The 12,270-nt window shown below is 36.2% G+C and overlaps 1 protein-coding gene across 3 annotated transcripts in view; it reads left to right on the top strand.

Annotated features, from left to right (window-relative positions):
* Window positions 1–12,270, top strand: part of NAV3 (neuron navigator 3) — a 617,699-nt gene that overhangs the window by 542,907 nt on the left and 62,522 nt on the right. For all 3 annotated transcript variants that reach the window (XM_047741951.1, XM_047741949.1, XM_047741950.1), the window contains exons 21-22: window positions 6,627–6,650; window positions 9,124–9,201. In XM_047741951.1, coding sequence (XP_047597907.1) covers window positions 6,627–6,650; window positions 9,124–9,201 — 102 coding nt within the window. The remainder of the gene's footprint in view (window positions 1–6,626; window positions 6,651–9,123; window positions 9,202–12,270) is intronic.

Raw genomic sequence — 12,270 nt, forward strand, 5'->3', positions numbered from 1 at the left:
GAGCACAGTGAATAATCCTTAGTCCAGTACTGAAAGGTTCATAAAAAGTTCAGTCTTTGCTGTCACTGACCAATTAAGCGTGATGGGCAATACTAATTGTTTTACTCATTTCATTAGGTTTCAATATTAGGGCCCTCCTTTTAGAAGCTCATCTTGCATAGTTACTGCTTTGGATAGTTACTCAAGATCAGACTACTGTTGGGAAAGACAATATTTTTCTCATCATTTCTCCTTTTAATTTGCCAATTACACTCTATAAATGGAAAAATCACTATTGTTATTTAAATTTACTGCTTTGGCAAATGGATAAGAAGTGAGAAAGGTGAAATGTTTTGGAAAAAAACAGATAAAAGAAATGTGTTAACACTGAGTGTCCCTCCTAATTGGCCCAGTGCCACTGCTTGTTGGGGGATGTGCTCTGACTTAAACCATTGTGGTTGAAGTCTCTGCTTAACATCAAAAGATGCAGTATGAGGGATGAGGGGCGCCTGGGTGGCTCAGAGGGTGAAGCTTCAGCCTTCGGCTCAGGTCATGATCTCAGGGTCCTGGGATCAAGCTCCATGTCAGGGTCCCCACGCAGTGAGGAGTCTACTTTCCCCTCTGCCTCTCCCCTCCACTCGTGCTCTTTCTCCCTCTCAAATGAGTAAATAATTTTTTTTAAAAAAAGATGCAGATTGATTAAATATTTTAAATACGTGTAAAAATAGTATTTGGATAAAATTACCTTCATTCAGCCTGAGAAACACTCAAGAAGGAAAGGAGCATGGTTTAAGGGAAGACAAATGGCCAATTAGTATGTAACCAGAGTCCACTAGAAAATTTTGTGATAATAAAAATGCTCTGTCATTGCACTAATACAGTAACCTCTGGCCACATGTGGCTGTTGAGTATTTGCAGTGAGTGTCTCTGGTATGATGGAGGAACTGAATTTTTAAGTTTCATTAATTTAACTTTCAATAGGCACATGCACCTAGTAGCTACTATATTGGATATTGCAGGTTTATAGGGAACAGAGGAGGGACATTTAAAAAACTGTAGAAACTGTAAAAACTGTCTGACTCTTGGTTTTGGCTCCAGTCATAATCTCAGGATTGTGAGATCGAGCCCCACATTGGGTTCCATGCTGGGAATGGAGCCTTCTTGAGATTGTCTCTCTCCCTTGGGGACCTGGGTGGCTCAGTTATTAAGCATCTGCCTTCTTCACAACCCCAGCGTCCTGGGATGGAGCCCAAATCGGGCTCTCTGCTCACTGGGAAGCCTGCTCCTCCCTTTCCCACTCTGTTTGTGTTCCCTCTCTCGCTGTGTCTCTCTCTGGCAAATAAATAAAAGTCTTAAGGGGCGCCTGGGTGGCTCAGTGTGTTAAGGCCTCTGCCTTTGGCTCAGGTCATTATCCCAGGACCTGGGATCGAGACCCACATCAGGCTCTCTGCTCAGCAGGGAGCCTGCTTCCTCCTCTCTTTCTGCCTTCCTCTCTGACTACTTGTGATCTCTAGCAAATAAATAAATAAATAAATCTTAAAAAAAAAAAAAATCTAAAAAAAAAAAAGATTTTCTCCCCCACCTAAATAAATAAATAAGAGCAGATGTCAATCAGAAAGCATAAATGAGAAATATTGTAGTATCAGTATGATACAAAATGGGAACAGAGATTAAAATAAAGTGACTATATATGTATACGTTTATGCCAAAATTTAGAAATGAAAATACCCTTGTGTTATGTGTGAAAAGAATGAATTAGGTGATCAAGCCACATGAGAAGGTGATTTTTAGGATATTAGGGAATTCAAATAGCTGTACAGAAAATGATAGAAATTATATTCTTGAATTCATAAATCTAGAGTTGAACAGTTCATATAAATGCGTATTTGGAGGACTGATAAAGAGAAAAATCAGAGATAATGAGGAGTCATTTTGACTTCCGTCCCCCATTATCATGCACTGAGATTCCACTGTCAATGACAAAATATCTGTGAAAGTGCTTTTTAAACCATGAAGGCAAAAGGCAATTTTATCACTATTTTTCACACCTTTAAGGACTGTGAATCAAGATTCATTTGATTTTCATTCTTGCCTAACTCTATCAGCGGCTGTTGTGTGACATCAGGCAGACTGCTAAGTTTCTCTGGACTATACCTGTAAAATAAAATTGGAAAACAACCTCCAGGCCTATCCCATCTATCCCGTGGGTCTCACATAATTATTAGAGAAGACCAGGAATATTGTATACCATAATTATAAAAATTATTATTATAAATTAAAATTAATTATAAAAATGATAAGAAATATTGTATACCATAAATTATAAAAATTATGGTGTTCTACATGGTTCTAAGAGCACTGTTTATATCATAGTCTATGTGAATTGCATCTTTTGAAGTTCTGCAGTATATAGCTAAGACAACTTGATGGCGTTCCTTCATAAAATAATTTAAGTGTCTATGGGGAGAAAAAGTCTTTTTTTGTTTGTTTGTTTGTTAAAAGAAGAATATTAGGCTCAGGATGCCTGGCTGGCTCAGTCGGCTAGCGTCTACCTTTTTTTTTTTTTTTTAAAGATTTTATTTATTTATTTGACAGAGAGAGATCACAAGTAGATGGAGAGGCAGGCAGAGAGAGAGAGAGAGGGAAGCAGGCTTCCTGCTGAGCAGAGAGCCCGATGTGGGACTCGATCCCAGGACCCTGAGATCATGACCTGAGCCGAAGGCAGCGGCTTAACCCACTGAGCCACCCAGGCGCCCTAGCGTTTACCTTTGATTTAGGTCATGATCCCAGAGTCTTAGAATTAAGCCCACCAGGCTCCTTGCTCAGTGGGAAACCTGCTTCTCCCTCTGCCTGCCCCTCCCACTGCTTGTGCGCCCTCTCTCTCATACTGACAAATAAATAAATAAAATCTTTAAAAAAAAAATTCTGGGGCGCCTGGGTGGCTCAGTGGGTTAAGCCGCTGCCTTCGGCTCAGGTCATGATCTCAGGGTCCTGGGATCGAGGTCCACATCGGGCTCTCTGCTCAGCAGGGAGCCCGCTTCCCTCTCTCTCTCTCTCTGCCTGCCTCTCTGTCTACTTGTGATCTCTCTCTGTCAAATAAATAAATAAAATCTTTAAAAAAAAAAATTCTGAACTTAACAACATTCTAAATTAAAAAAAAAAAAGAATATTAAGCTCTATCTGCTCTTATTAGGCAAAATACTGTTTTTATGAACCATGAGTATGAACCTTGTTTACTCTAACATCATGTATATAGCTTATAGAATTATATATTTGCTGTATGTATTTCACTTAGAGATAATAAATCTAATAACGATGGCTTGTTGCAAAGAACATTTACCTATAAAGTCATCAATCTAACAAATCTCATTGGAAGGACTCTCCCCCTGTAGATCTTTTAAAGCTTCTGTCATTAACGGTTCGGTAAATTTTACAGAGTATCTTGTTATAAAGTTGAGTACATCACCTTACAGAATTCTGAGCAGAAAGATTGCAGGAATTTGCATATTGGTTGGAAATCACAGGCCTAATTTCATCTGCCAAGTTGTTACCTTTGGCAAACTTAAGAGTTTGTGTGCTTGTGTTTATATCCAAGCCAACACTGTGAAATCTGGAGCTTTTATCTAAAAATGCAAATTGCTAGATTCTTTTAATGTAATCAGAATATGGAGCAACACTGAGGTTAAATTCCTCCAGGTTTACTGTCACTTGGCATCTCCCCCTTTAGATGTTGGCCTGTCTTCTCAGGCTGGTTCCTGCCTCTGCCGCCTCTTCTTTTCTTACTCAATTTGGGTTCTTAGTTATGACTGTGCTGTTGCTTTTCTCATAGGAAAGACCTACTCCTTATTATCCATATCTCTATGGAAAGTGGGGAAAATAGGCTGAGGAAGGCTGTGTGATTTTTCTTTTTAATTCTAGAGCTCTTTTTTTTTATTCTTTATATTCCTGACCCTTTGATCCTTGCAGTAAATAGGTTCTTTCTGACTGATTATATACTAAAAACTTTATTGAATCTGTTTTGTACTTGGAATCTAATTTATAGTAATAAGAGCAGGGGCTATATTTGGTTCATTAACATATTTCTTTTTTTTTTTTTAAGCTTTTTTTTTTTTTTAAAGACTTTATTTATTTATTTGACAGAGAGAGATCACAAGTAGATGGAGAGGCAGGCAGAGAGAGAGAGAGAGGGAAGCAGGCTTCTTGCTGAGCAGAGAGCCCGATGTGGGACTCGATCCCAGGACCCTGAGATCATGACCTGAGCCGAAGGCAGCGGCTTAACCCACTGAGCCACCCAGGCGCCCTATTAACATATTTCTTAATACACAGCTAATGCTGAAGAAAAAATTTTTTTTTAGTAACTTTGAATGGGTTAATGAATGGCCAATTAATGGTTTATGGAATAAAGAATCATCTGATGTATTTTTATTTAGGCAAAATGTTTTATACTGTCTACCATCCTTCAGGACATTGGGCTTGGTTCAAAACCATCATTTAAAAATGGCAAGTAATCACATTCCATCATCATTAATCCCAAGCCTATATCGCTGAAAGAAACATAATGTTAATATCCCGCCACACCGCTTCAGCTTGATGATAACACCTTACCTAGTATTAATAGCCACGGGGTATGAACAGAGGTAAAGATTAAGGAAAAAGATAGTTCTGAAAACACAGGGACAAGAAAAGTCATTATTATATATAATACCTATAGAATTAATATATAATGGTTATGCTTATGGGTAGTATATATAACTTACTTGGGGCTATTTTAATGAGAAAATATGATATCTTCTTAACTTTTTTGTTAAGTAGAATACATTGCTTTTTTTTAAACATACAAATTATTTATTATCAGTTTTATATAATCCTGGTGGGACTTGGAGCAGGATTTGGGCAGAATATAGTGGCAATAAACATGTGAAGTTCTAGGGAAAACAAATAGTCACAGTTAATTGTACCATATGTCTTAAGGCAAACAACGTCCAGCTTTCTTTGGCTTTAAGATGAAATTTCTTTCTTAACGTGAATTCTCTACTTCTGATTTAGAAACAAACTGTATCTAAAACCTTAAAATTATTAGAATTAAAAAAATAAAATCTTCCCTTAAAAATTAAAGTTGGGATGTAAAATATTCAAGTCTTACGTTAGCATTGATTTTTCTTGATTTTTATTTTATTTTATTTTATCTTATTTTAAAGATTGTATTTATTTACTTGACAGAGAGATCACAAGTAGGCAGAGAGGCAGGCAGAGAGAGAGAGAGGAGGAAGCAGGCTCCCTGCTGAGCAGAAAGCCCCGATGTAGGGGCTCGATCCCAGGACCCTGAGATCATGACCTTAGCCGAAGTCACCCTGGTGCCCCTAGCATTGATTTTTAAAACAGTTTCCTTATAAAGACTATTAGGATTCTACTGTTGAACTACTCTATTATTTAAATACTATATTATTAACTATACATTATTTTTAAGAGTAGAGAAAATATAGGAAAGAGAACACTCAAGAAATACTTATGCATAAAAATATCTTTTTATTTATTTTCCTTTGTTTTATTTTATGTTTTCTGTAGAAAAAAAGGGGGGGGGGATAAAAAGTAGTTCAGGTACTTCTGCATCAGTTAACCAGGAAATATCCCCAAAGGAGAGATAGGAGATAAGAGGGTTTTTGTTTTTGTTTTTGTTTTTTTGCTTTGAAATGGCTCAAGGGAGCAGGCAGTTTTGTAGCGTTCAGCGATATTTTCATTCTCCAGCTTTTTCCAGAGTAAGGGAGCTTTCCAGATGTAATGGTGCGCGTAACTCATTTCCTGGCATTTTGCAGCCCAGCACAAAGAAGAAAAACAGAGCTAGGAATTTTCTGCAACTGAGTCCAAAACAGTCTGCGAGTTCCTCCAGCAGTCCTCATTGCCATAATGTGTATGACCCAAGATGTTTGCCAGCCACTTTTATCACCATCTTGACCCTGGGCATTTTACTGTTTTGCTGACTTGCAGCTCAGTAAACTTAATGAATCATCATTAGGGACAGTGAAAGAAGACAGAAACTAATGAACTGATTTTCCGTGGCTATCAGTAGAGGTCAATATGTTCTCTCCAGCTTTATTTGGCTTTTTTTTTTTTTTTTTATGATATGTAAATCACAGAGTGAAATTCTGACTCCCAAGTCTTGGCCGAAGATCTCCCTAATATCATGGAGTGCATTTTCTATTATATGTATGAAAAAAATCTGATGTTTCCTTTTTTAGAGTATAGTTCTATAACTACTTTTGTTTTTTGTTTCTTATAGTCTGAATCTTAGAGTAACATCATCTTTAATTCCAACTTTGCTTTTAAGGCATGTTATATATCCATGAATCAAATGACCTACATTTTCAATATATCATTTATATATAAGGAAGCGTTAATTTGCAATCCTAAATGTTCCTATCATAATGATAATATAATAATACCATCATAATTATAATGTATAAATACAATATAAATATCAGTCATTGATAATAATATAAAATAACATGTATTTTACTATTGTATGTATTTTACTAGTCTTATGTTGGATCATAGTATCTTAATTATACAATGGAATGATTCATTTATACTTGTGGGACAAAATGACATTAGTTGTTTATAAATAATTTTTTACCTTTTGTCTTTTACAGGCTGAAGAAAAAGCTCATTCAGAGGTAAAGTTTGTAGCATGCTTGTATTTGATGCTTTGTTTACATTTGTGATGAAATGAATGTTTCTACCACTGGAGGGCTCCATGATACAGTAGCATAGCTCTCCCGTGCTGCTGATGGAAGCAATGCTCTAGCTGTCAAATGGTCTTTGGTATTTCCTCATAAAGAAAATAAAAGGAAGTTTTAAAAGCAAGCCCTCCTCTCATATTCTAGAACGGAGTTTGAGATCAACAACTAACAAATTGCCTGTAGTACTAAGCACTCATTGAGTCTGCTGAATGAATGAATGTGTGGTCTTGCACATTTATTGTAGTCTCCTTTCCCCAGCGCCTATGAGATGAACTGCATAGGATTAATGAAACTGTTGAATCTTGGGCACCAGACCTCCACAATAGAAGCTACCAGCATCCCAGCCTATCTGTTTCATGCCAGAACTTTGCTTCTCTAATAGCCACTTTATATCTCGTGTGCTATATGGAACTAATCACACACATTGCACAAATACTTTGTCGCAATCATGTACGAATCAGATTGCAACCCGGAGAGAATATTCTTTTTATTTCCCTTTGCGAAATAATTGTCCTACCCAAGGAGAGCAGGACTTTAATTAGGCCTTTATTCAAGGTGTGGTAATGACTATTTGATTGGCTTACGCTGAGGCAATCAGACCACAGAGAAAATCAGTGTCTTGGCAGTAGCCTTTGCAAAGGAACTCCTTGCCTTACTTTGCTTTATGTAAAATTTGTGCTGTGTTAAAAATATCAAAATAGTATTGATTATAGCAATTTGATCTTTATAATTGCTATACAAAAAAGTGAATATGTTTAGGGAAAAAAACCCTAGATTATTTTATTTACATGGACAGGACACTTCTAATTTGATTATAATATGGTTACTGAGGTATTCAAATGTTGCCTATTTGCCTGATTAGTACTTCTCTGACCTCGCCTTGTATCATTCCTCCCCTTAATGGGTCATGGTTTTTTAAAAATAATTAACATTATTAAAAGGTTGCCTAGATTACATTGTAAAGGATCTTATAATAGATACTATTAATTTGAGAAAGGCTCTTTGGCTTTGTATTGGTTTAAGATAAAATAGATGGTCTGTTTTCTGGGACTATCTGTGGTCATCATTCAAATGCAAGTCAAGTCCTATTTGGGGCTAGTGTACCTCCTTTTAAAAAAAACCAGGAACAAAATGAATTCACATTTGGTGAAATGATGCAAGTGTCCACAGTCTCTGCTTCCAGCTTAAAGTCCACAACTTTCTTTGAGTTCCTCAATGTTGACTACCATTTCTTTTCCACAAAAGAGGGGGGAAGAAAAAAAAGACAGTTAATGAACTATGTCAGGAATGCTCTTTCAAACTGAGACAGTATCCCAAAAGTCCACCCATGGCAACAGAGACTTCTTTTTGCAGAAATGAGAAGAATTAGAGTGCAATGTTTGGCATCTAAGTAACTAAGAACCTTTGAGACCAGAAGTCTACTTATAGATTTAGCCTCAGACGGTAGTTGATGTTTTACCCTTACTAATCTGTGTTTATATGTCTCAGCAACAGGAGCCATGCAGATTTATTTGCAGAAAGTGCTTATATTAACCATTTAAATGCGATATGAAATATTACCTTTATTTGGTTCAATTTTATTCTACTGTGAACTTAGCTAAAAAGGAAGGCAACTAGCATATTTATTTTGTTGGCTTATCTAATTATTTGAACAGTATTACTAAATTCCCCCTCAGTTTTAAACTATAGGTAATCTATAAAGCATTTCTTCTCCGAATGAATAGTAACTCAATGAATAACAGGAATTATAATAAAGATTTGGGAAGGCTTCTCTGAGTGTTAGTCATTGAAACTCTACCTAATAAAATTATTTTCAAATACGGACTCAATATATCTGGAAATAAGCCAACATTCAGGGACTCCAGGATAGTCTACAGCTTCTGAGAAGTTGCCAAACTACAGAAAATTAAAATAAGCATGCATCAAAAAAACTGAATTTTTTTTTTGCTAAAACTCCATGCTAAACACCATGCTAGAATATTCAGGACTTTTTGCTAAAAGAAGACCTAGAAGAAATGTGTACGTGTATATTTAATTTTTAAAAAGAAAATATTTTACTGCCTGAGTTTTATTATCACTAATTCCCAGCGCTAGAAGAATCAACAGAGAAAGTCAAGTGATTCTAGAGACAGGCAAGTGGAACCATGGAGCAAGCAAGCATCCTTTAATTCGCACATTTGAGTCCTAACCTTGAACATAGTCACTTACATCTCCTGACACGTGGCATTTGACTGTTACTATATATATATAGCTAGTGTTCACATTTCTTTGGCTTTTCAGGAATTAGTACTGATACACTAATTAAGAGGTTGCATGACCGAAATATAGTATTTGCTTTCTTGGATTGAATTCTTAGTTTTAAGGAAAAATCTAGCTTATTGAACTGATCTTTTTAAATTACACTCAGCAAATCCACAAACTGCGGCGAGAACTGGTTGCATCACAAGAAAAAGTTGCTACCCTCACATCTCAACTTTCAGCAAATGTAAGTCACTTTTTATTTTTTGATATATTAAAACAGATTTGTATGTAGTAAATGGGATAATTTTGCAAACTTTAAATGTCCCAAAACAGTCTTCAGTCACTCATATAAAGGTAAACTTTCCTGCACACTGAGTAATGAAATGTAAACCCTAATTGACATAGTTAATTTTTATTTCTTCTAAATTTGGAAATATTAGTAACAGTTTCAAGGGTTATCTCTTTTCTTATGTTTTATTTTTATTACTCTCCTTAGATTTTTTTTTTTTTTTTCTTCAAGCCACCATATGGTTGGGGGTTGATAGCTATTAACTTCGGAAGATAAAAAATTCTATGTGCCCTGACTTCTTCAGTGCAATTTACTGGGCAATTAGTTAAGCATCCAATTAAATCCCACCCCCCCCGCCCAAAATTAGGTCCAAATTTGGGTATCCAAGCAATACTGTAAATGAGAGATAGCTCTCTTAAAAATTTTGGCAGCCTTCTCACAACAGTTTTACCCATTGAGAATGGCAAAAAGGATGCCAACAAAGACCATCAATAATATTAACATTTATTGGATATCTTTCAGTGTGCCAGGGAGTCCTGAGAACAGATGCAGAATAGTACAGGGGAACGTGTGGCATTGTGCCTGGTCCTAAGCAGCATAGTGTCAGAAGCAGCAGTGTGGAGTAAGGAAGCTCCTGCTGTTTTGCCATATGTCCTGCCACATCCATTCAGCATTAATCTGCTCAGTTGGATGGTGTAGCTTTGGGACCCTCATCTGCCTCACCAATCCCTACTCTCCATTGAGGTTTTTCTACGTCCTGGACAAAGCAGGACATAGCAAGAGAGAGCAGGTGTAGTCCCACAGGGTAGGACTTGATTAAGAGGGATTTTAAGGATAAAAAGTATTGTGTAATATAACTTCCACAGCATGTAAGTAAGTCATTTCACTCACCGTAGATTCATTTTAGCAGTGTGTTTGAAGGGGTTTTATCTTCTCAACCTTGGGAGAATCAGATTCATTTGGGATTGTGTGTATTTATTTTTATAGATGTTGTCGGGGGATTGTTAAAACTCATAGTTTTAGAGAATTTTGGGGCAATACTGGAAGAGAACGGAATTATTTAAGCTATAGTTCACATCTAAGAATAAGTTTTAAATATTTCAGAAGCAGCTACAAATTTTATACTATAGGCTGGATGAATAATAGCATAAAATACTCTGTCTGGGCTCCTGAATCTTTACCAAGAGGACATGACAGTGTAAATGCCAAAAACACACTGGGTTGGGTTTATCTGCAATGAAGAAGGCTCAGTGACAGGCCCTATGCCTTGGATAACCAAGATATTTGCAGATGTCTTTAATGATTCATCAGGATTTTACTTTATTGTGTAAATGTCTCTCCCATGAATTTATATATGCAGTTATTAGCATAATAAACATCCTCTCTACATTATGGAATTGGGGCTTTTACAGTATTTTTTAAACTGTTGCCATTTAAAAAGCATTACATGCATGTGGTATAAAAAGGAAAACTGAAACTATAAAAAGTATATAATAAAAAGTATATATTTGTTTTTCCCTCAGATACCCTTCCTAAATATAGTTGTTGGGTTGGGGTGGGGGTAATTGTTGACACATGATGTGACATTGTTTTCAGGTGTGCAGCTTAGTGATTTGACAAATTTGTACATTATGCTACGTTCACTGCAAGAATTGGTGACCATCTTTTCCATTACATCACTATTACAATATCATTAACTGATTTCCTTATGCTCTGTTTTCTGTTCCCATGATTTGCTCATTCCATGAACTGAGGCCTTTGTCTCCCTCTCCCCTTCACCTATTTGTCTACCTGCTTCCCCTCTGGCCCCCATCAGTTCATTCTCTGTATTTATAGTTCTGGTTCTGTTTTTTGCTTGTTCTTTTTTTTTTTTTTTTTCAGATTTCATTTATAAGTGGAACCATACGCCATTTGGTTTTCTCTTTTCTCTCATTTGTGTTTCACTTAGCATAATAACTCAAGGTCCATTTATGTTGTCTCAAAAGGCTCAATCTCATCCTTTTTTATGGCCATGTAATGTTCGGTTGTTAGTTTCTTGTATTTCCTTTCAACATTGATCTGTTTTTATAGCCATGAATACAGATACGTAGTACACACTTGCAAAGGCTTGCATGTACGTGCATTTGTGTACACACACACACACACACACATGCACACACACACAGGAGCAACCAAATTTTAACATAAGGGAGCAGTCCTGAAATTTGACTCTGTGCCATTGTTTGGAAAGGGAACAAAAATATTTTAAAGGTTTCAGTCTTTGGCTACTGACCACTTCTGCTCCAGTCATACAGACCACACTGATTTTCACTGATGTGTTTGCATGACCTTACCTCAGATATTCTCAGCAGAGCATTGGTATGACCACCAGAGGGTGAAAATTGGTTTTTTTTTTTTTTTTTGGTGAAAAATCTTATACCTTTTATCCATAAAGCAATTACACATAGAGTACATAAAACAGGTATCCCACATATCTATGGTGTTATAACATCATGGAGAAAGGGGGCTATTAGGAAAAAAGCATCTACAATGTCTCCTCAAGGAAGAATAATGGAAAAAGGAATGAATACAGAATTAGAGGAAGTAGTGTCAAATAGACAATTTTGTTTAAAAAGTGCTGGTCTTAGAGAAAATGCCCAAATGTCTCCAGCTTCCCCTCGCCACATCTGTGTTACCCTTAGTAGTGCTTTTTGCACACAGATGGGAGCCTAAATTATATCCCATTTTGCATGCCTTTTTTTTTTCACTTCATAATACATTTTATAAATATTCTGAAATCACCTAAGAGCCACAGAAAAAAACTATATATATAGCAACTTTATTTTTTTAAAAATCACTAACAACCAAAATATCACTTCATATGTCATTGGATAAAACAAATCATGATAAATTTCTATCATGGTTTACTACTCAGCGGTCTTGTATGTCGATGTCAATTTGTATTTTTACACATATAATCTTCATACATTTAGAAATTCGAATTACTCGTAAATTACCTATTCACTGTAAATCATTATGAACTTA

The sequence above is a fragment of the Lutra lutra genome, chromosome 8 (assembly GCF_902655055.1).
Source record: "Lutra lutra chromosome 8, mLutLut1.2, whole genome shotgun sequence".
NCBI lineage: Eukaryota > Metazoa > Chordata > Mammalia > Carnivora > Mustelidae > Lutra > Lutra lutra.